We start from the raw sequence: 24,357 nt of genomic DNA, 5'->3' as shown, positions 1-24,357 counted from the left end.
TAATTACTAGTCTAAATATTAAGTAGTACAAAACCTCTTTTCCTACTAAGCCAATTATGTACGAACAATTTTTAAGGGCATTTTTGAAAGATTTTTAGGTCATAAATGCATTGCTTTTAGGACATTTTTTCATGATCATCAAAATCCTAGCCCTAGATATAAGACATAATCAAATCACGTTCCTCAGGAAGAAGCCAATCCGTAAAGTTAAAAAATTGATGTAATGAAGGTGACACATATTCTCTTTATACTGTATTATGTTTCACACATTTCGCAGCAATTCGGTAATTTATCATATTTTTAATGATAATCCTGCTTATAGTATTATTTTTCTGAACTATGATTTAAAAGACACAACAAAATGAAAAGAAATAATTTACTTTTCACTCAAATAACAAGACAAAATATTTTAATATAAGTACAGTGTTTTCAACAAGTATGGAATATTACTCATAAATTCTTAAATTTTAATTTCACAAAAAAAAAAAAAAGTTTTATATAAAAGCTGTTTGAGAAAAACCATACAATATGATATCAATGTTCGAAAAAGGTTAGTTACTCGGGCATACAGAATGTGACAGTAAACTTTTTTTTTTAATGGCACCATATTTACATTCCGAATCTCCATTAAATTTTACTATGAATGTGTAGAAATTTTATCCATTCACCTGTTTCAGTCTTTTAACTATTAAACTTGTTTCGTGGACTTCAAACTTGAGACAAATAAGCATGTAAAATCATGTTGAGTAGGCCATAAAATTAAACAAAACACTATCACTAAGCAAACTTGACAACAGATATTCAAAATGAGAACCATTCACAGCCAAACAATGTCCCAGTCCATCATGAAAACAGTCTATGATGATATGAGATGGAACAGATCGGTCATGTAACTGTCTCTCAACCTTTACATTTGTTTCCCTCTTTGAAAAGACGACCAAACAGCTTAAAAACGATGCACCGTAAAATGGTGTAAATAAGGACGCAGGGGTAAATAGGAACGAAGTTTTACCATTTTTTATTTCTTTGTGACAAAGAGTGAATATAATAAGAGTGTTTATGTTTATATTCATAACGAATGAACAAATAAACATTCTTATTATTATTATTATACTAGCCGTACCCGTGCGCTCCGCTGCACCTGTTAGAAATAAATATAAAGTAATTACATAATTAAAATAGGACGTTTGGTCCAGGGAACATTCGTGTTTGATAGAAGGATAAATCGTTTAATATGTTACTTAATTTAAATTGTATTTAAATAATTAAAATGCGATCATTTTGGTCCAGAGAGCACTCAGAAGTTACTGTAATAACATTATAGCATTATGTCCATCTAGAGAAACTACACTTTCCAATGGTGAAATAATAATTAATTATATAAATCGATTAAATAGCTTTCGATATTACTTCAGACAAACACAGAAACATTCTCTGTAGGCTATGTTTCATAGCTTTCGATTGTTGTTGTCCAAGGCCCCTTATAGACGTAGTCATTTGTTTTCATTTCACTACACCGCACCGCCTTAGATGGCATTGTATTTTAATTTTGAAACTCATTTATCTCATTAAATATCAGTCCTATCAAAATTTTGCAAAGAATAAAATTTATCGAAAATCATTTTTAAAGAAACTTTTGTCATGTAACATATTTCACAAAAATCAATAATAAGCGAGATATTTCGATTTATTTAATTCAGGCCCCCTTATAACCCGCCTTTTAAATAACGTATTTTGAATGTCATATAGGCTAAAATCTAAGTTACAGCGAACTTAATTTATATTCCACTTTTCATATAAATCGGTTTAGTCATTATCGCGTGAAAAGGTAACAAACATCCAGACAGACAGACAGACATACAAACAAAATTTTCAAAAAAGCGATTTTCGGTTTCAGGGTGGTTAATTATATATGTTAGGACCAATTATTTTTGGAAAATCGAAAATTACCAGAAAAATTTCGGCTACAGATTTATTATTAGTATAGATTTACTCTTTGACACAAAGAAATAAAAAATAGTAAAACTTCGTCCCTATTCACTCCGTTTTACGATACTAAAAACTTCTATCATTCATTTACTTTCCTTCGTTTCTTTCTTTTCCTTTCACTTGTAAATGAAGAGTGAGAAAGTAAAATAAAATCCATATTTGGCTTAATGTCTCTAAGCAATCGTTTCATTGGTCAGAATCAATCAGATTAATAATAAACCACTTTTATAGAATTTAACTTTTTTTGTACTTGCATTGAAAATATTTACAGACAATATAAATAATTTAATCGTCATTTTCATAGCATTAGATACGCTAGACAATCATATACTACTATTTATTTATGCTGGAGCCCAGTAACTCCTCCATCCATTTTCGTATTTGCATTGGAAATAACTAGACACAATACCAATCATTTTATCGTCCTTCTCAAAAGCAACAGCTGTGCTAGGGTAGCATGGGCTGCTATATATCCTGGAGCCCCTGTTACTCCTCCACCAGGGTGTGCTCCACTCCCACACAGCAACAAATTTTTCACGGGGGTAAAAGGTGCAGCTGGTCCAATGTCTGCTGCAACTGGTCGGGACAGGAAGAGCTGGTCCATCGATAAGGCTCCATGAAAGATATTCTAATAAAACAAAGGACCAAATTAACATAAAACAAACACCGCACATATTATTGTTGGTTAGTTGGTTGGTAATTAATGTTGAGCAGTTGACGATGATGTCATTCACTCCAACATTTTGCAGGAAGACTGGAAAACTGAGTAAAGTTGGACAGCGAAGAAGATGAACTTGATCCATATCTCCATTAAGACTACAGAAAGGGCATGTATAAGATTTTGTAATATCAATTGTGTGAACATTTATTAAGTCAGTCATGGCCTGCAAATAATCTGAGTGTTGCCACTGCTGCTTTTCGGGAAATTCAGTTATTAAATTAGATGTAATGCATAATATGTCGAATTTCTTTACTAAGTTGTTATATTCTGTTACAGTGAAACTTCTCTTAACGGGCACATCTCTATAGTGGACACCTCTCAGTAGCAGACACTTTGAAATTCCCCTGCAGAATTACCTGTGCTCTTACGAGATAATATCTTCTCAATATCAGACACTATAACGCACAAAGACAGCTACATAAACTTTTTTTTATCCTCAAAATTTCTCAACAGCGAAAATGAAACGCACTAAAACATTGTTAGTCATCTGGTAAACCTACTCGTACTTTAGACATGTTAAAATACTTCATTAGTCGTTATTCAACAGTGTTTTCCATAAATCATTAAAATTTGCTTAAAATTAAGATATTACATTATTAAAACACTTATGTACTTAAAATTCGTGTTGTCTAGACATATTTCAGGACATTGCCGTCCTATCTTCAATAGCTATAAAGTCATATCAGCTGATGTTCCTGCCGACAACTGATGTACATCGGCACCAAACATCAGCAAGAATATCAGCTGATCTGGCTTTATGGCTACTGAAAATAGAATGGCAATGTCCTGAAATACGTCTAGACAACACGAATTTTAACTACGTAAAAATTTTAATACTGTAATATCTTAATTTTAAGTAAATTTTAACTACTCGTACTTTCTTATGTTTATCCTACTCTGAAGACAGAACAGTCGTCTTTTGCAGAGCTTCCCTCACCAATTCCTCTTACTTTCCCTTAAGAATGGGGCTGCAGAAGAACAGGTAAGGAAGGTGAAAAAATATTTTATAGAGAAAAGTGATATCCAAGAATTTAAATTCACTTCTGATGTAGAAATGTGTGCAGAAAATACAATTCAGGAATCGACAAGGAAACAAATAAAGTCTTCAGATTTCTTCAACATTTAAAATGTGGAACAAATCTTAATTGTTTCATATGATGAAGAATGAGTGGAACAGAGAAAAATTCTCTCCAGCACCGGGATTTGAACCTGGAGAGAATTTTTGCTGTTCCACTCATTCTTCATCATATGATGACGCAGAATTTCTGGACGGAAATATCATATGTACTTCGGTACATCGTAATATATATTAATTGTTTCAGTCAAATTATTCACTTGGGACTTTTTTCACAAAGTAAAATTTTACACAGTATTCAATACTTTTTAATATAAATATTATTTTTAAATTTATATATCTTCTGTAACAGTTTATATCTGTAACAGTTCTGTAGGCTATTTAAAATTATAATTAATCATAAATTCAAAATAAATAAGACATTTAAGACATGGTAGTTCGATTCTATGTTATTTTCCCAAAAACAGACACTTCTCAATATCAGACATCTTTTAATCCCAGGAGGTTTCCACTAGTCAGAAGTTTCACTGTATTATCATTCTTTTAACAGGTGTAGATGAATAGAATAATTTTGCTACCTTCCTTGGTCAAGAAATTAGCTGCCTCATTACCTTTCATTACACAATGTGCAGAGATCCACTGATGTATCAATAATTGCTTGTTCAATGTAACCAATTGCCTTAAAATTTTACAATGCTCTAGAATACTGAGGTTCTTTGCTGTTATAACACATGCTATAAGAAGGATTGCTGCTTTTGAATCTAATAGTATCACAGCCATCTCAAATTCATCAATTCGGTACAGGAGATTATGTAGGCCTAAGCTTGAAAGAATAGCTAAAATGTATTACTCTATTGTTTCAACTTCCATGTCAATAATGTTGTTATAACACACTAAATTAATTTGATTACAAAACATCTGTCACCGTGAAAAGAAGACTAGGCTCTGGACAATGAAGCACAAAACTTCGAAACTAGTCAAGCAAGGTAAATCCTAAATATTAACATGGTAAAGAAGTTGGAAATTCAATCAGAAATATTAAATATTTATTTCAAGACTATGTCAAATCACAATACAAACTTACGCCTCCAGTAAGTCCGAAAATCTCTTCAAGGTCAGGAGGCGAAAGAACTTCCATTCCAATAATACTCTCAGTAAATCCTGGGGCATATTCCTCAACATTGGAAAATACCTAGAATAAAAAAATTAATAGTTCTACTGTGTGATTTTCGCTCATTTTGTGGTCACAGTATTTCCACAGTCTAGTATAGCCTATACAGTCACGAAGCTTGAGTTGTGAGGGTGCTAGGAACAATAGATTGTGCAGGTACTATTTCGCATTGTCTGTAATGAGGCGATAGTAGCGATCCTAGTGGTTAGCAACTACCTATGGATGCATATTTACTGCGTATTGAGCTTCGTGACTGTATATATTAGACTGTGGTATTTCTTTCTTTGGTCATTCAAAGATTCATTGTAAGACAATAACCACTGTAGGCGATGCCACAGTGAGGTTGAAACTTTGGCTCATGTTTTGGGTTCATTCCCATTTGGCAAAACTCTTCGTAACAGCAGACATCACAAGATCAGGTCTATAATCGCTATATGCCTTAAGTACAATGGCTACACCACCTACGAAGAAGTCCATGGAATAGCCAATACCGGAAGTCTTTGGCATATTGATATTATAACATTTAAACCTGGAGAGAAAAATGTTATATACTGGACCCAACCATCAGATTCGAGATGCATCAGATTCAACCCGAGGAGGTAAATCAAGAGAAAAGGGAAATTTATGAACCAACTATCCCTTATTACAAAACATCGTATAAACTCAGGGAAATAGAAGTCATCGGTTTAATGGTGAGCACAAGAGAGATCATAACAAAACAATTCGTGTCATTCTGTCATAAATTTGGAGTCCCAACAACAACAATTAAGAAAATTTCTGTGATAGTTTTGAAGGGTTCTCTACAGATTTTATGGCGACACTTGTACTTCAATTCAAATTATAATATTGAATTTTCTCATTCTATTTTAATTTTTTGTCTGTATTTTTATTTCACTGCAAATTTTCATTATCTTAAATTGCAAAACATAATGTACTGTAAATTTCAGTTTATGTAAACCAATTTCTTGTAAGACATTTTTAATGTCACATCTTAAATGTTACTGTTTAACATTCTTTGTCTTTGACAACCTCACCAAGTTGAGGAAGATTAGATGTTATTCAAAGGATAAGATATAATACAGCTGATTTACTAAAATGTTGTTATTATGTGAAAAAGGCTATTACCAACACACACACACACATTTATATAATATACATAATACAAAACACACAGTATGAGGCACTTAAAATAATTACCATCAATACTATTAGTGATATCAACGAGCTGTTAAGGATTAGATTTAAGAATAATAAGAGCTCACAAATCTAGCTTACAGTGAATGAATATTAACAAGAAAAAAAAAAGCATTTTCAGCACAGAGTCTTAAATTAATTTTATTTAGTTTAATTTCTGTTACATTTATGACTTTTGTTCCATTAAAAAATTAATTAAAACCATAAAAAAATAAGACTTTGTGCTGAAAATTCTCTATTTTTTCTGAGTAATATTCATTTTCTATAGGCTACTTATTTTGTGAGTTTTTATTTAGTGAAAACAGCTCGTCAATACCAGTAATAGTATAGGAGATATTTAAGGTGGTAGTTGTAAGTGGCTTACTTTGCATATAAAACTCTGGTATAGGCATTCAAGATACTGAAATGAAACTGAAAATTTGATGAACAAAAAAGGAGACAATGTGGGAGAGGAGAGAATAGGAGGAAAATACAGAGAGAGGTGAAGTTAGACTAGCTATCCCCTTTTAGAATAATAAATCGCACATTGAATGTAACAATACTGGTACTGCAAAAAATTATTTACAAGAGTGTAAGATTCGTATACCTTTTTGGCATAGTCCTCCTTCGTTTTATCATCCCAAGTTGCACCGTTACTCAAGTGATATGGAGTGTACTGCGTGAAGAGATGACATACATGGCAGTCGGGTGGTGCTATCGTAGGATCCATACTTGACGGTATCACCATTTCAATCATTGGCCTAAATGATTAAACAAAGTAAGTTAAATGTATTATAAACATGCTTCGAATTAATTTAAATCAAGTACCTTACTTTAATTGTCTGGTCAATTCAACTCCGCGATGAGGTTAAAGATGCTGACAATGAACAAACAGGTGACATACAAGGAGATAGGAAAAGAAAAAACGCGGTACTGCACAGTTACCACGTGACTCATGCATACAAATAAACTCTCATTCCTGCTGGGAAGCCAAACTGCGCTCCCTCAGTAATGTCATAATTCTGTTGAACAGTGTGTGTTTATACACGATAAAATGAAAACTGGAGAAGATATCAATGACATTTCCGTACAAAATTTTCAAATTCCCCGATATCTAGTAGATCTATGATTTACAAATTAGTGGCAACACTTCATGCAATGGAATCAATGCTGAACAGAAAGAAAATTAAAGAAGACAAAATGGACAAGATAGGTACATGTTTAGAAGCAAGGCCGAGAGAGAGAGAGAGAGAGAGAGAGAGAGAGAGAGAGAGGGAGAGAGAGTGTGTATGCTAACATACATATACCGATATGCTAAATGAATTGAAAGACAATAAAATCCATAGAACGAGAACTTTACCGTGTTGCTACTACATTTTTAAACAACGTGAGCCATGCATCTTACAAGCAAATATTCTCATGGGAGCACATAAAAAAGTTATTTTTTTTCCACCATGTTAATAACGTCAAAACAAGTGCTTATACAAATTTTGGCCACTTGAGCGCAATTACAAGGGCCGTCTAGAAAGTAACTTAAGTTTGCCTAGGGCCGTTTACAGAAAGAAAACACAATTTAATCGAAAGATTTATTGGAACAGATACAGCAATTATTGCGCTATTTTTCAACATATCCCCCATTGGAACTGAGACATATGTCATACTGTGGGATTAACAGAGAGGTGCAGACGGCTGTCACACACTGGTTCCAATCCCAGGCAGCAGACCTCTACGACACAGGGATACAAAATATGTTGATCCTAGTTATCCTTTATATATACTTTTAATTAGTGGTGTTTCATTTCTTTTCATATGTCCATCCACTTAAATCTATTCAATAATATCCTAAAATGCTTGGATTATCGGTACCATAGTTTACAAAGTTCTTCACTATTTCTGAGTTTCCATTCCCCACTTTCGACTTATGGTTCAAATATTTTCATCTTCGCAGGCACTAATTACGCCTTCGTCACCAAGTTTCGAATGCATGTGTTACTATCAGTCTAATTACAGTTTGTTTATATTTTCTCTTTTCCATTCTTGAATATGTCTTCAGATTTAATTAGAGTATGGACAACCCAATAACACATGTTCGCTAGATTCTATATATCTTTAATTCCTACAGCTATCCCATTGCCTTCTGAAATTTCTGGTACTAGATTACTGTACTTAAAACTGTATATTCTTTCAAAATGAACTGTCAGTCACAGAGACGGATACTCTGCAATTTTAACTCATTCAAATTTAATATTTTGACAAAGAAATGTATTACGTACCTGTCTGAGTAATTCCCATCCTGAGCACAATTGTAAGCTTGCGTGAGGATTTCTGTGCTTTCACAGTTAAAATGTATTGTAGCCTTGTGATGAGGCATCGGTTGGTTCATTCGTTCACATGGGTCAGCCAGGAAATTTGGTAATTTATTCACTGCAACTGTAGTTAAAAGTGTTAATTAATAATCTATAATCCAACGAAAAACTGAAATAATAAATGTAAAATATTAATAATGTGCTCACTCATAAGTTATGTTGTTATACAGAATGTTCCAAAAGTCACCATACATAGGAAAAGTCGGTTCAAAATAAAAATGTTACATAATTCCTCAATACATATATATTCATGAATGCAGCTAAGTACATTTATGCCCCTCATAGTTATGTTTGTATTTTTGTGATTAAATGTTGTAATTTTTGTACTTCGATTAATAATTTTGTTTAGTTTTCACAATAACACAGGGGAAAAACTTGATAAGTCACAGGAGAGCAAGTTGAAAGTTTCGAGATCCATTATGTTGTGTTGTCTTTGGTTTATCATTCTTCAAATATCTTTGGATCTATAAAATTCTTATCCTCTACAGTTAAACTACACAAATCTATACTACTGAGCTATTAGGCTACATGACATCTAAAACAGAAAATCGATAATTTTGGACTTAAGTTATCACGTTTTTCGCTTGTGGTCTTCAATTGGAGATGGGCATGAAGTTCTAGGTGATAAGTTTATTGCAAAACTCACTATTACTATTTACCCTCTAAATGCTCTCTCAATTAATATCACTCAATAAAAGAATTGTATTCCAATGGATACCATCCCATTGTGGAATCCTCGGAAACGAGAATGCGGATGCTTTAGCAAAGAAGGGCAGCACTGCTACTTACAGACCTGTTACTAAATCTACGTATTACTCTGTGAAGAGATTTATTAAATCTACATACTTAGACTTCAACAAACAAAATTTGATAACTCAATCCCAAGGGAAAAAATGGAACTCTCTGCATCAAAATCCACAGTTAATTCCCGATTTACCACGAAAATCGTCTGTAGCTGCATTTAGATTGGCAACAGGCCATGATTGTTTGGCCAAACACCTACATGGAATTGGAATATATCAGTCCCCTAACTGCCCGCTGTGCAACTCAAACCAAGAAATGGATTCGGAACACCTCAAAATCTGTGCTTCAGTGGCTGGTCATGATAATATCTTTGAAAAATATTGGAGTGCAAGAGGTCAAATGACTTTATTGTCAAATGCCTGGCATTAGAAAACAACAACAACAACTATTTACCCTCTTAAGAAATTAACAGTTAAATAATCCGTGGCACTACAGCCCACAAAGGGCCAAGACCGACCAATCAGCTGCTGGCCTCACGGCCACATGCCGAAGCAGAGGTAGACGATCATCCAACCAGTATGGAGGTATCGTGTGGTTAGTACGATGAACCTCCCAGCCATTATAGCTGGTTTTCGTAACCGGATTTCGCTACCTATCATAGCTTCTGAAGTGCATCACGATGCTGGGTGGACACTGGTCTCATACACTGGCCGAAATTTCATGAGAAAATTTCTTCACCCATGAGGACTCGAACCAGCGCGCATTCCATAACGCGAGTCCTAGGCAGGATGCCTTAGACCACGACACCATGGTTCAGGACAATTAACAGTTAAAGTCATTGTAAATCTGAAGCAATAGTAGGCCTAAATTATATCTAATTAATACTTAGTACCAAGGAATTATGAATTATTGTTAACTATTTAGATTCTACCCTGTTTTTCCTACTGGTCCTTCAAAATAGGGTATTTTGTGTTGTTTTAAAAATCTTGCATTTTACAAGAAAGTACTACCTGTAAGACAATTTCAAACTTATCTGTAGATTGCCTAAGTATTCTCATATGCTACTACAAAATATTATTTTTTTGAACTTACTTATGCCTTCAGTATAAGTATTTAAAGCTTAGGTACCCTGTTTTGTATAACTTTCCCCTATTTGTACAAGAGAACAACTGTTCGACTACAAGTACTGGTAACATTCACAGAACAGGAGTGATAAGCACAATAAGCCTCAGGTTGCAATATAAGCCTTTGGGTTCCTCCTCTGTAAAAGAGAGAGAGAGAAAAAAAAAACAAGCAGGTAGAACAATAAACACAATGAACGTCGATCTATAAAATGAAAAGAGAATCTTAATTCACAGAAAGGATTTTATGAATTCAAAATAATGCATCACAGCATCTCCCATGAAAAAATAGGTACTGGCAGGGCTGGGCAAAATACTGACATCCAAGTATTTCAAATACAAATACAAAATACTTCAAATAATTGTATTTGAAATACAAATACAAAATACTTTTAAAAAATTAACCAAAATACATTTGTATTTCAAATACTCAAAATACATTTGTATTTCAAATACTCGATACAATATATAGGCCTAAAGAAATAAGAATATTACCGTACTGAAAATCTAAAATATTATATTAACATTAAAAGTATTTTTACCTCGAAGTTTTATACAAACACTGTAACTGAACATTCTTCCTTTTCCCAGTCAGCAATGAAATTATGCTACATATGAATAATTACTGCTCCCTTTCAAAAAAGCCAGTTTCTCAAAAAGTTCATCAGATAAGGATCCCCTTGCTTGTGAATGAATAAATCCTGCAAAACAGAACAGTCTTTCTACAGACGCAGAGGAACACAAACTTGTATTATATTTATAAAAGCTTGTTTCACTGTTGGTAATTCTCTAGAGTGCACAGGATTGTCCCTTTGCCATTGAAGAATTGTATGAGCTCATACTCCACAACAGACAAGTTCTTTTCTTTTTGCTTTTCAAACTCTGTTTCCCTTGAGTTGAAAACATAAAAATTGTTTTCATCGTCTGAACTGACCAAAGATGTAGCAGACAACTGCTCAGCTGATTTCACACACATATTCTGTGTCCTATTCTTATCATTTAATGAGGCAATGTCAGGTAGCCATCTCATCTTCAATGATGGGTGGAGCAAGCTGCCAAAATAGCTCAATTTTCTTCTGGGATCAGATCAAACATCATTTTAAATCTTGATGAAAGTGAACTTATTAGGATTGGAGTTACTTGGAATAGATGGCGTAGATTACTAGGTAACAGAATATGTAATCTGTTTTTAAGGGAAATTAATGTGGACAAAAGTTGGTCGTAATAGCACGTCTTCTCATTTTGCATTAAATTAAGGGCTATGGCAATGGGTTTCCGAACTGCACACTATTCTTCAAGGTACTGAACACAGTCTTATACATACAGTCGCGCAACTTCAACACTTTTTTTGCCAACATTCGCGACACTAGCGCCCAAGCGGCAGGCAAGGCACTGATCATAGGGTTGATACAGCCAGCACGTGCTTTAAAGGGATGCGAGATGTTATAATAACGTTTTAATCATGCGTCGGAATAAAGGCAATGTGTGCAATGACGAAAATTGCAGTAACAACAAGTTTAAATCTCCGAATTTGTCGTTCTTCAGATTCCCTAAAGACCAAGAGAAAATCATAACTCAGTCATAAACCAATAATCCACGTTGTAGATAGCCTACGTATTGTGTTCTATAAAACATTTATTAGTTATCGGTTACCTATTTGTATGTCAGGAAGAACAGTTTAAATAAAAACAAAGTAAATACCTGTTACAGTATATTATTTTTTTGCAGAGATCATATGTGTAAATGTGTAACCATTCCGATTTTGGATAATATATCTACAGTTTTTAATGCAAGTAATTCCATAATTTTTGTATTCGTGTTTGTTTCTTCATATTTTTAAAAAGTTGAATGTTATATAGCATTCAAGTAGGTATCATGGTATTAATTTTGCAAGAATTCATGGAGTATAGTAATCCTTTTGCAAAATATTCACTTCTTGAATAAATCCAGACTGTGTCGATAAATTTCTGATGTGTTAGTGTAGATTCATGTGGCAGACGTATTAAGTTCTCAAGAAATAAAAGAGCCTTTTTAAATTTAATATAAAAAGCAATCTTTTCTGTAATAATTTGCATGACTGTTATTGGTGTTGATTTTACATTCCCAGTGATTATTTGAGCCGTTCAGTGCAGAAGTGGTGTAAGTCAAAAGCAGGTAATGAGGTTTAAAGTAAGAATTCTGTAAAATACAGCGCAAAGTAGCAATTAATATATCCTTCGTTCTATTCACCGACTATTAATAGTTTAAATACATTCAATATTAACTGCCACCTTGCGCTGTATTTTACAGTATGTTTACTTTAACCCCTAATTACCCATTTTTGACTTACATCACTTCTGCTCTGAAATTAAAATTAGGCCTACATTTTCTGAGTTAATTGAAGTTACAATTTTTTTAACAAAATTGTGTGTTCATTTATTTGTTCTCACCTACGTCATATTAACAGTAAGTGCATGTAAATTACGTATTATATAGGTAGGATAAGTTAAACTTAGGCATTATGTGTGAAAACTGGAAATGTAATGTAAAATGCGGTAAACTTGCCATAAAAATTTAAACCATAACATCAGCGCTATTTGTGACTCAAAATAATAAAGGAAATACAGGTTCTTAAGAAATGGAAAAATAATGAACTTCATATTAATGTTTAAATCCTCCCCTTTTCTTTATTTTCAAGTTTACCCCAATTTGCGGTATGCAAAATCGTTAATTTATCAGGAAATAGGGAGAGGAGTTCACCACGCGATGTACCCTACGAGATATGCCCTACAATTCTGAAGCTACTAATTTTTACTCTTCTCACTGGAAATACAAAGCTCCAGTGATTCATAAATATATTTAGGAATGAATGAATTAACCGACCACGCACGAACAATTATATTATTTCAAACCATGATACGTGATCAGAGCCATGATTCAGTTGTAAGGAGCAGAAAGAATTACTTTTATTCCCAGCTTCTGAAACTTGTAGATTAGCTGCGTGTGAAATTCTTCCAGGATTCTAAAGTAGAATTAATAAGAACCATATACACTTATTGTATAGCATAAAAATATAAAATAAACTACGCAAAACCTGTTTTCTGATGTGTTATCATAAGTCGTGTGCACACTTTTAACTTGCCTGCCGCTAGAGGGCTACTGTCGCGCCAGCTGTCAAATGTTGGCATATTTTATACGTATGAGTTGCGTGACTGTATCTATTAGACTGTGGTACTGAAACTCAACATCTTTGAAGGTTGGCAATCCCAGTTTTTCACATATACTGTTTATATCACGTTTGATTTGCAATATTTGAGAGATTGAGTCATGAAGAGAATTCCATCGAGTTGGGCAATTAATGAATATTTCAAGACATCTGATATAATTTCAGAGGATTTGAGTCTCCTAGATGCATTCCATAATGCTAAACATTTAGCAAGTGTTGGGTGATGGATCCTTGATGCTGTTGGAGATTTCTTTTTGCCATTAAGGAAATCAGTTGTGGCAAGAAAACTAAGTATATGGCTAGCACAACTGAAATGGGTAGGCAAATAAGACAAAAGTTCATTCTTCAAATCCAAATCCAAAACTTGAAGAACAAGAAGAAGAAAAAAGTATTTTGAGTATTTGAAATACAAAATACACCAATTTTATGTATTTAAATACAAAATACAAATTACTTTCGAAAATCCTTACAAATTACAAAATACAAAATACAAATGTATTTCAAATACAAATGTATTTCAAATACAGACGTGGACAAATTATTAACAAAATTGACGATTTTTATGATATTTTGTTTACAAAATTTGACTTTTCAATTTAGACTACAGTTGACAATTTTGGATATTTCCATCATTACAGTAGAGAGAAATATGCAGAAATGTCAACTGTAGTTTAAATTGAGGAGTCAAGTTTTGTAAAAATATATAAAAAAATCTTCAATTTTTCTAATAATTTGTAAATTAGCAAAAATGTCATCTGCATTGAAGAGTCAAATTTTGTAAAAATATAAAGCAAAAATCTTCAGTTTTGCTAATAATTTGGAAATATCCAAAATGTCAGCTGTAGTCCAAATTGAAGAATCGAATTTTGTAAAAATATACAATAAAAATCTTCAGTTTTGCTAATAATTTGTAAATACGCGAAAATATCAAATGTAGTCCAAATTGAGGAGTTAAATTTTGAAAAATATGCAACACAAATCTTCAATTTTGCTAATAATTTGGAAATACACAAAAATGTCAACTGTAGTCTAAATAGAAGAATCATGTTTTGTAAAAATATGTAATAAAAATGTTCAATTTTGCTAATAATTTGTCCACGTCTGTACATGTATTTCAAATACTGCCCAGCCCTGGGTACTGGTATGTTGCTCATAATTAATGTACTTTACAAATTAGTCAGCCAATGTTTGACAGTTCACAGTAAATTGGACACAGTTCAATAACTGTAAACGTAAGAATTCTGAGAAATTATAAATTACAGCTATGAGAAACTGGAGTTTCCATTAATCACCTTCGCAGAAATTCATAATCTTGGGTGTGTTGTCTGTTAGAAAATCACTATTAATAATCTCTTTGTATGATGTGAAAACGTTGCATTCACAGAACTGATAAAAGCCATGATAAAAAATAAGTTATCATGCACTTGATATGATTTCATGATAAACTATAATGTCTCTCAATCCATCATGCTGTCTTTCCACTGTATAATGAAACTGTGTCAGTTGGATCTAAACACAAGTTCAATGCATATGACTTGTGAACTGAACAATATAACCTCTAAATAAAATTTTATCAGACCCTTTGAAATTTCAATGGGATATTGATTACCTGTATTGTTCTTTGCTCCGCAAGTTTCACATTGTAAGATTAATGAATGCAATTGTTAATTTAAACATAAAGACTGCAAAAACACATGAAATGCATTATTTTATGTCTCAGAAGTGATCATGTGAGAACATGCAATGTGACTAAAAGTGAAATTAATTTACTTTCTCAATAAGTTATGGGCTAAATACAAGTCACAATTTTCTACAACGAAATTCTAAATCTAAATTAGGAAGTTTGTTGTAATTCAGAAGTAATTTTCATATGTTGCAGTCTTCCTTTAGAAATATCGGTAATGAACCAAAGCTATCTCTGCCTGCAACAAATTCCGCTTACACTAGCCGGGAATTGAACTCGGATCGCCAATGTGAAGAGCTGTTGTGTTCATCTTTTGACTAATGTGTCATGTGTAGCGTTAATGTATTAAATAATTGTAATTAACATGTAATATTTATTTATGTAACCAGAGCGGTGTTTTAATGAAAAGCACCCAGCAAAAAATCCACCTCTGTAATTTGACATAAAAATAGGTAACTAAATATATTATACTTACAAAACTAACAACTATCTTTCGAAATCTCGATATACTTGTATAGTTGTTTTCCTTTTAGTCAGTTATTTAACCACGCTGTATCAACTACTAGGTTATTTCGCGTCAAAGTAATTGACGATAGCGAGATGGCATCTGGCGAGATGAGGCCGAGGATTTGCCATGTGATTACCTAACATTCGCCTTACAGTTAGGGAAAACCTCAGGAAAAAACCAAACAGGTAATCAACTCAATGGAAATCAAACCCATACCCGAGCACAACTCCCGATCAGTGGGAAAACTCGCTACTGCCAATGTTTTTTTTTTTAGTAGGTTATTTTACGATACTTTATCAACATCTTAGGTTATTTACCATTTGAATGAGATGAAGGTGATAATGCCGGTGAAAGGAGTCCGGGGTCCATGTTCATTGGGTTAAGAGAAAACAGCAGAAAAAACCTCAACCAGGTAACTTGCCCCAACCAAGAATCGAACCCGGGCCACCTGGTTTCGCGGCCAGACGCGCAAACCATTACTCCACAGGTGTGGACTGCCAATATCGATGTCTCTGTTTTTCTTATGACCTTGTTTCTTTTATGTTTTGTACCCCACTGGCACAAGTGCTTTTGGGTATAACTCCTTTACTCCCTGATTAAAAAACAGCCTGCTTTGTAAGAGCATATACTGATCACTGTATAAACATGCAATTTATGCACAAATATCTCACTTGACGATATGTGTCTGAGGAAGAACAATTGTTTGTATACAGCTGAAGTCTGACTAGTGTAATCAGCGATATGTGCAATGGAGGGGGAAAGCACTGGGCACCCTACCCATTATCTCCTGACATAATTGTCTCATAAGTTGTGTCTTGTTGGTATCACTTAGTTTGCCTTCGGACAGTTGACTAAACAATCTTTAGTCTATGTGTAGTTCATTGTAATCGTTGTTATTCTGAATATTTTTTTATAATTTCAGTCTACTACGAGTAATTTCTAATTTTAAGAACTTATTTTAGTATAAAAGTCTTACAATGTCATAAACTTGTATACAAGACTACTAATAAATGTTATCATCATCATAATCATCATCATGATCATCATAAATTTCGAAAAAACTTAATTAAAAATTACTGTAGTGTAGCTATTATCCTGAATGAATTATCATTGGTTTTTGTTTGTTCTTCAGAACTCTAATAACAGCCAATTAGGCCTATCACAAATAAAATATAATACCGGTACCAGTATGCAATAAATAAATTGGTACCACGTTAAAATTACATTTTTAACCTCAAAATTCTGAAATCATAACATTGATTTCTTTACAAATGATAATTCTCTCTTAATAATATTTATAGAATTATAGTCACTAACCATTGATTTTTGTGACTGGTGAGGCATAATTAATGTCTGCAACAGCAGTTCTGTATTTTTCTGGCAGTGATGATGGCGGAAGCAACTTCTGGAATGTTATGTAGGGTGTAACATTTGACAGAACTAATGTAGCTTTTATTTCTCGACCTTCGGATGTAACTACACCAACAGCATGACCATCTCCATTCAGACAAATGCTGGATACTTCCTGTACCAAGAGAACAAAATAATAATTAGATGCTGTACAAATATCCTCGTTTCTTATGTAATGTACACTACATGGTCAAATAGATATTATTCTTGGCATTAGATCTGATATTCTTGGGTTCGAAATTGGTTGAAGGCAATGGATTTTTAAGACTGGAAGGAAGGGGGTTTCCATATTATAGGTTAAGAGAAAACGTAAAATGAGGGTTCAGCTACTGAGGTTGCCAAATATTTATTGTAAAAACAAGGAAGATAAAGGAGTCTGCAAAATTTGTCTTTGACAATCTAAGTTATTCATTTAATTATTTAAAATCTATACGGTACTAATAATAAATCTGCAGCCAAAATTTTTCTGGTAATTTTCGATTTTCCAAAAATAATTGGTGTTAACATAATTAACCATCCTGAAACCGAAAATAGCTTTTTTGAAATTTTTGTTTGTATGTCTGTCTGTCTGTCTGTCTGTTTGTCTGGATGTTTGTTACCTTTTCATGTGATAATGGCTGAACCAATTTATATGAAAATTGGATAAATTAAGTTCGTTGTAACTTAGATTTTTGGCTATATGGCATTCAAAATACTTTATTTAAAAGGGGGGTTATAAGGAGGCTTGAATTAAATAAATCGAAATATCTCCCTTATTATTAATTTTCATGAAAAATGTTATATAACAAAAGTTTCTTTAAAAATAATTTCCGATAAGTTTTACTCTATACAAAATTTTTATAGGACTGATATTTAATGAAATAAATGAGTTTTAAAATTACAATAACAACGCCAAGGCATTGTACTGAAATAAAAACAAATGACTTCGTCTATAAGGGGCCTTGGACAACAACAATCGAAAGCTATTAAACATAGCCTACAGAGAATGTTCTGTGTTTGTATGAAATAATATCGGAAGCTAATTAATTGTTTAATTATTATTTCACTATTGGAAATTGTAGTTTCTCTATATGGACATAATTCTGCAATGTTATCACAGTAACTTCTGAAACATATAGCAAGTAATATAAAATATACACATTAAAACTAAATGATATGTCAATCTTCATTAAACTATGGTTGCATGTAATAACAATTAAGGAACATGTTAAAGGAACTGTCATTGCACCAAATGATTGCTCTCTGGACGAAAATGATCGCATTTTAATTATTTAAATACAATTTAAATTAACTAACATATTAAACGATTTATCCTTCTATCAAACACGAATGTTCCCTGGATCAAACGTCCTATTTTAATTATGTAAGTACTTTATATTTATTTCTAACAGGTGCAGCGGAGCGCATGGGTACTGCTAGTAAGTAAATAAATAGATAAATGAATAAACTTAGACAATCGACATACCTAAACACAAGAGAATGGCATGAAGTTACATTTGGGATCCGAATCATTCATCACAAATAATTCATTAGGTACCAGCATGTGATTCGTCACACATTACATTTTCGTCACTGGACTGTGGATCACATAATGCACTTTTGCCACAAGATTGTGTCACATAACATTCGTTTGTATCGTTTGCATGGGTTTTACTTTTATTATGCCACAAAAAGGTGCCGTGGTGTTTCATTTCTAGATATTGCAAAACATTTTCATGAGTTTTATTTTTACAATATCATAAAACATTTCTACAACTCTATTTTTATAGCATCGTAAAAAGTTTTCATAGTTTTATTTTTATAGTATCGGAAAAAACTTCCATGGTTTTATTTTTATAGTAGTATCTCAAAGCATACGCAAGGTTTTTATTTTTTTTAATCACAAAACGTTCCCATGTTTCAATTTTTATGCTTTTATTTTTATAGTATCAGAAAAACGTTTCCAAGGTTATTTCTTTATTATTTTTATAGCATTGGAAAAAACAATTTTCTATAGTTTTATTTTTATAGTACCTCAAAATATTCCCGAGGTTTTTATTTTTATATTATCATTTTTATGCTTTTATTTTTGTAGTATCTCAAAACGTTTCCATGGTTTTATTTTTATGGTATAGGAAAGCATTTCCATGGTTCTTTTTATAGTACCTCAAAATATTTTCAAGGTTTATATTTTTATAATATCGCAAAACATTTCCATGGTTTAATCTTTATGCTTTTATTTTTGTAGTATTGCAAAATGTTTCCATAGTTTTTATTTCTATAGTATCGCAAAACATTTCCGTGGTATTTATTTTCATGTATTGTCTTTGTGTGACATTATCTTTGCAACAAACAAACTGTGACAAATCATTTCGCTGACGAAAAATTTGTATCGAAAACACATTACATTATAATTGCAACTGCACAATATGTTTAATGAAGACATTTCAATTCATCAAATCATAACGCAAACAGCCCAAACTATTCCTAAAATGTAAAGTATCTTCAAGATAACTGGCGTCAAAGCTGTCAATAATTCTGCCAAGTATCCTTACTTGAATACACCTTCACATGCACCACCTACATAGGTAACAGATATAATTGCATTGATAATTGCATTATCAGGCGTCTCTATGACTGAAGCCTTACTCATTTCCTTTAACGGAAATAGCAGTACTTATTAAATGACAGATTAATATTACGATACAATACTGCCTGAAATGTGTACAGAGATGCAATTTATTTACAATCCACTATTTATTGTGATTCATTTGTTTTCTTAATACAGCAGTACCGGTAATTAGAAACACTTTTCAGATTAGTCTAAGATTAAAAATAACTTTGTTAAGTTTCAATGTTCGTACTTTATTGGTTCCTATAAATATGGGACGTTTGTAGGTGATGTGAGTATGGGAAATTTCTCCCCATTGCTTAACACAACTCCCACCCTTGCTTACACGGGATGAGGATTTCCTCCTCACCTTCTTAGAAACGCAATACACTTTCAGATATCCTTACTTAATAATATCTTACTGAACAGATTATTTTTGTAAGACTACAAACTTACTTCCATTTTTACATACACTGTGTCCCAAAAATCATGGTAGGGTTTCAGAGGATTATATTTTTTTAATGAATAGCCTAGAGGTAGAAATGGAATATTGGTGCCAGAATTTATTTATTTATTTATTTATTTATTTATTTATTTATTTATTTATTTATTTATTTATTCATTTATTCATTTATTTATTCATTTATTCATTTATTCATTCATTCATTCATTCATTTATTCATTTATTTATTCATTAATTTATTTATTTATTTAATACTCTATACTTGAGCTACATTAGGCATTGCAGCCCGAAAGAGCAGAAGCTTGTGCTCGGGCACAGTTCAGATCAGTTATACAAAATACATCACAAAATTAAGAGAGTTCATTGAGCACAATAACATTAATAAATAGTAAAATAATACAGCATGTAATAATAGGGTCTATATACAAATAGAAAATACAAAAGTACATAACTATTAGAATATCAATTTTTAACTCAATTACCTTAAACAATTAAATAATTAATCTGATTTGTTTCTTAAATCTATGTGTGTTAAGTGTACTTAGCTCAGGGTAAGCTCTAATTAATTCATTATATATTTTGGGTCCAAAATTTCTCCTGAAAATAAAACTCGTGTGTTTTGTGGCTGCCAAATTTTAATCTGTGACTCGTGTACGACGAGTCCAGAAACATGAAAAGTGGCCTCAGCGCTGAACAGCACACGACCTAAAAACTGTTCGTTGTTGTCAATTTCATTAAGCATATCAACAGAAAATTCATACCTTTTGTGATAATCATCTGGATGAGTGCATGTAACAATTGGAGTTTATAAGGAGTCAGATGAGACGTTTCTTTAAAGCTCTATGAACTGTTGTTTTCGGAAGTCCTAATTGGAACACATTTACGAACTGATTTCTTTGGACTACCTATGAAGAAGTGCTTTTCCGATGGCTTCTGTCATTTCATCATTTATCGATAGTCTTCCAGTATGCTTTTTCTCCAATAAGCTTCCAGATTCTTGTAACTGTCCATCCCAACAACGAATGTTATTCTCGAGTGGTGGTTCCTCGTTAAATACTGGTATGCGAAAAAATTCACTTTTCTTTGGGCATCCATCTTGTATAATTAATTGTAACAATGAAAATTATAGTATTTGTTCGATTGTTATCACCTTTTGTTTCTTTCAGTGACTCAAACTTAAAGACGAAAAATTTTGAGGGTTTTATTTTCATCTGGCACCAATATTCCATTTCTACATCTATTCATTCACAAAATATAATCCTCTGAAACCCCACCATGTCTTTTTGGGGCACAGTGTACTTTAATGCATTTCTAGGCTATAGACAGTTCAGTATTAAGTAATGATGACAGAAGATTTGCATTTCAGCGACATTTTATTTATGCATGCACGTGCACGCGTGTGCATTTTTTTTTATAGAAGTACGGAAAAAAATTTCACTCTCCGACTTTTGACCAAATTTCATAAGAAAATAAACATAGGCTACCATATCAAACATAAGTAGGTTATAATATCTGATAACATCTTTATCTTGTTATCTGTATTTATATTATAGGGCTTAGTAACTAGATAAATTTACTAATATTGCACAACTACAAAAAGTACAAGGTGAAAAGAAGAAAAACTGATAGCCATCAATTGAAATGTGATCTAGATTATCTGAAGTAACGAGGTAAGAAAAGCAACATGAAACAGAACGACTAGATGAACGAACATAAGGGATTAGTAGCAGATACTCATAGCATAAAACAGTGCGTTCGTAGCTCGGTCGGACTGTTCCGCAGTGACCTTGGACTGGGTGAAGATTGGCACACCTGCCGCCAGAGTTACACGTAAACGACTGGCAAGTCATGGGTACGGAACATTAACTACTCTACTAATATTAGGCTTACCTGCATCACAACAGATGTTGAAAGTGATGACCTTCAACTCGAACACATTCCCTATATCTCCGAAAACAATTCTGGTTCACTCGCAAAAGTTTATGTGGACTGATTGCCTGTATTTCTCTCGTGATGTCCTTCTATTCTTGTAACGTGTGCGGATTTGATGCGTACACTTTATTCTTTAACGTTCTCGCATGGAGATAGGTCCGGGGAACGAGGTGGCCACAATCCTCAACTAATTATTCTGTCACCAAACACGCTTCGCAATTCATGCATAGAATTCGCAGCGGTGGTGCGCTGTAGCTGAATCCTGCTGAAACCAGCCACTCAATCGTTCATTTCTTGTTGGTTGCGGAAAAAAATTATTTAAAATTGAAGTTACATAAACGTGTGAATCAACTGTTGTGTCGAAAAATATAGGGCCGATAATTCTACTCACACTCACTGCACACCAAACCCCAACCCTTGCAGCGATTCCCTATATCTCCGAAAACAATTCTGGTTCACTCACAAAAGTTTATGTTGACTGATTGCCTGTATTTCTCTCATGATGTTGTCCTTCAATTCTTGTAACGTGTGCGGATTTGATGCGTACACTTTATTCTTTAACGTTCCCCATAAATAAAAATCGCATGGAGATAAGTCAGGGGAACGAGGTGGCCACAATCCTCGACTAATTATTCTGTCACCAAACACACTTTGCAATTCATGCATAGAATTCGCAGCATTGTGCGCTGTAGCTGAATCCTGCTGAAACCAGTCACTCAATCGTTCATTTCTTGTTGGTTGCGGAAAAAAAATTATTTAAAATTGAAGTTACATAAACGTGTGAATCAACTGTTGTGTCGAAAAATATGGGACCGATAATTCTACTCACATTCACTGCACACCAAACCCCAGCCTTTGCAGCAATTCCCTATATCTCCAAAAACAATTCTGGTTCACTCGCAAAAGTTCATGTTGACTGATTGCCTGTATTTCTCTCGTGATTTTATCCTTCAATTCTTGTAACGTGTGCGATTTGATGCGTACACTTTATTCTTTACGTTCCCCATAAATAAAAATCGCATGGAGATAGGTCAGGGGAACGAGGTGGCCACAATCCTCGACTAATTATTCTGTCACCAAACATACTTCGCATTTCATGCATAGAATTCGCAGTGGTGTGCACTGTAGCTGACAATCGTTCGTTTCTTGTTGGTTGCGGAAAAAAAAAAAAAAAAAAAATTTAATTGAAGTTACATAAACGTGTGAATTAACTGTTGTGTCGAAAAAATGGGACCAATAATTCTACTCGCATTCACTGCACACCAAACCCCAACCTTTGCGGCATGGTGAGGAACTTCATAAATAATATGGGGATTTTTGGTAGCCAAGTATCTATTGTTCTGAGTAGAAATGTGACTGTGAAGATGAAACCACGCTTCATCAGTGAAGAACGTTAAAAGTGGGTCCACGTCGCCATTATGAACAGACTGCACAAACCAATTGCAATAATTAACCCTACTTACAGGATCTTGTGGTTGTAAAGCATGAACTACAGTTACCCTGTACGGCTTAAGTTTCAGAAGTTTCGTTGCTACAAAATCTGACGTCTTGGAAATGTTAACCTCTTGTGCTAAACGTCGCAGTGATTTGCGTGGTGAGTGCTCTAACCGGGCCCCTACTTCATTAAGCTTTCTTCTGTCAGTACACGGCGTTGTTAAACACGTTTCTTGTTCAAAAAAGATCCTGTACGTCTGACTTCATTGACAAGGTCATGAATAGATGACCTGCTAGGAATTCGAACACCTGCAAACCGATGTTCAAATTCTTTTCAACACCTTCTTGCAGCAGAGTATTTCACACACGCATCACAGAGAAAAATACATTGTTCTAAAGTGTAGTCAACCATTATTAATAGACACTTTATCACCACGAGACAACACAATTTTAGTCACAACACGCGCACAGACGTCTTTCCCTCACGACAGATCCAACTCGACTGACTGGCGCGTCAGCGGTAGCTACAGCACTACTCTGGCGGCAGGCGCGCCAATCTTCACCCAGTCCAAGGCCGCCACGGAACGGTCTGACCGAGCTACGAACGCACTGTATATCATGGTTAAGAAGAGTGGAAAGAGGATATAGCAAACCAGTGGCATAAGTAGAATTTTGTTAAGAGAGGAGACTCATTATTAAAACTGTTTACAATTTACATTATCAGTGTTTTAAATTTTGTATATTATTGTTATTATTATTATTATTATTATT

General features: G+C 33.4%; 1 protein-coding gene across 1 annotated transcript in view; it reads right to left on the bottom strand.

Annotated features, from left to right (window-relative positions):
• Window positions 1–392: 392 nt before the first annotated feature.
• Window positions 393–24,357, bottom strand: part of LOC138693014 (pyridine nucleotide-disulfide oxidoreductase domain-containing protein 2-like) — a 50,304-nt gene continuing 26,339 nt past the window's right edge. The window contains exons 7-11 of the mRNA XM_069816567.1: window positions 17,075–17,282; window positions 8,403–8,559; window positions 6,737–6,890; window positions 4,870–4,977; window positions 393–2,617 (exon numbers count right to left, since the gene is read on the bottom strand). Of these exons, the coding sequence (XP_069672668.1) occupies window positions 2,402–2,617; window positions 4,870–4,977; window positions 6,737–6,890; window positions 8,403–8,559; window positions 17,075–17,282 (843 nt within the window). The 3' untranslated portion in view covers window positions 393–2,401. The remainder of the gene's footprint in view (window positions 2,618–4,869; window positions 4,978–6,736; window positions 6,891–8,402; window positions 8,560–17,074; window positions 17,283–24,357) is intronic.

Source organism: Periplaneta americana, chromosome 1 (assembly GCF_040183065.1).
Source record: "Periplaneta americana isolate PAMFEO1 chromosome 1, P.americana_PAMFEO1_priV1, whole genome shotgun sequence".
Taxonomy (NCBI): Eukaryota; Metazoa; Arthropoda; class Insecta; order Blattodea; family Blattidae; genus Periplaneta; species Periplaneta americana.
Note: the sequence above shows the minus strand (reverse complement) of the source record. Positions and strands in the feature narration are given on the sequence as shown.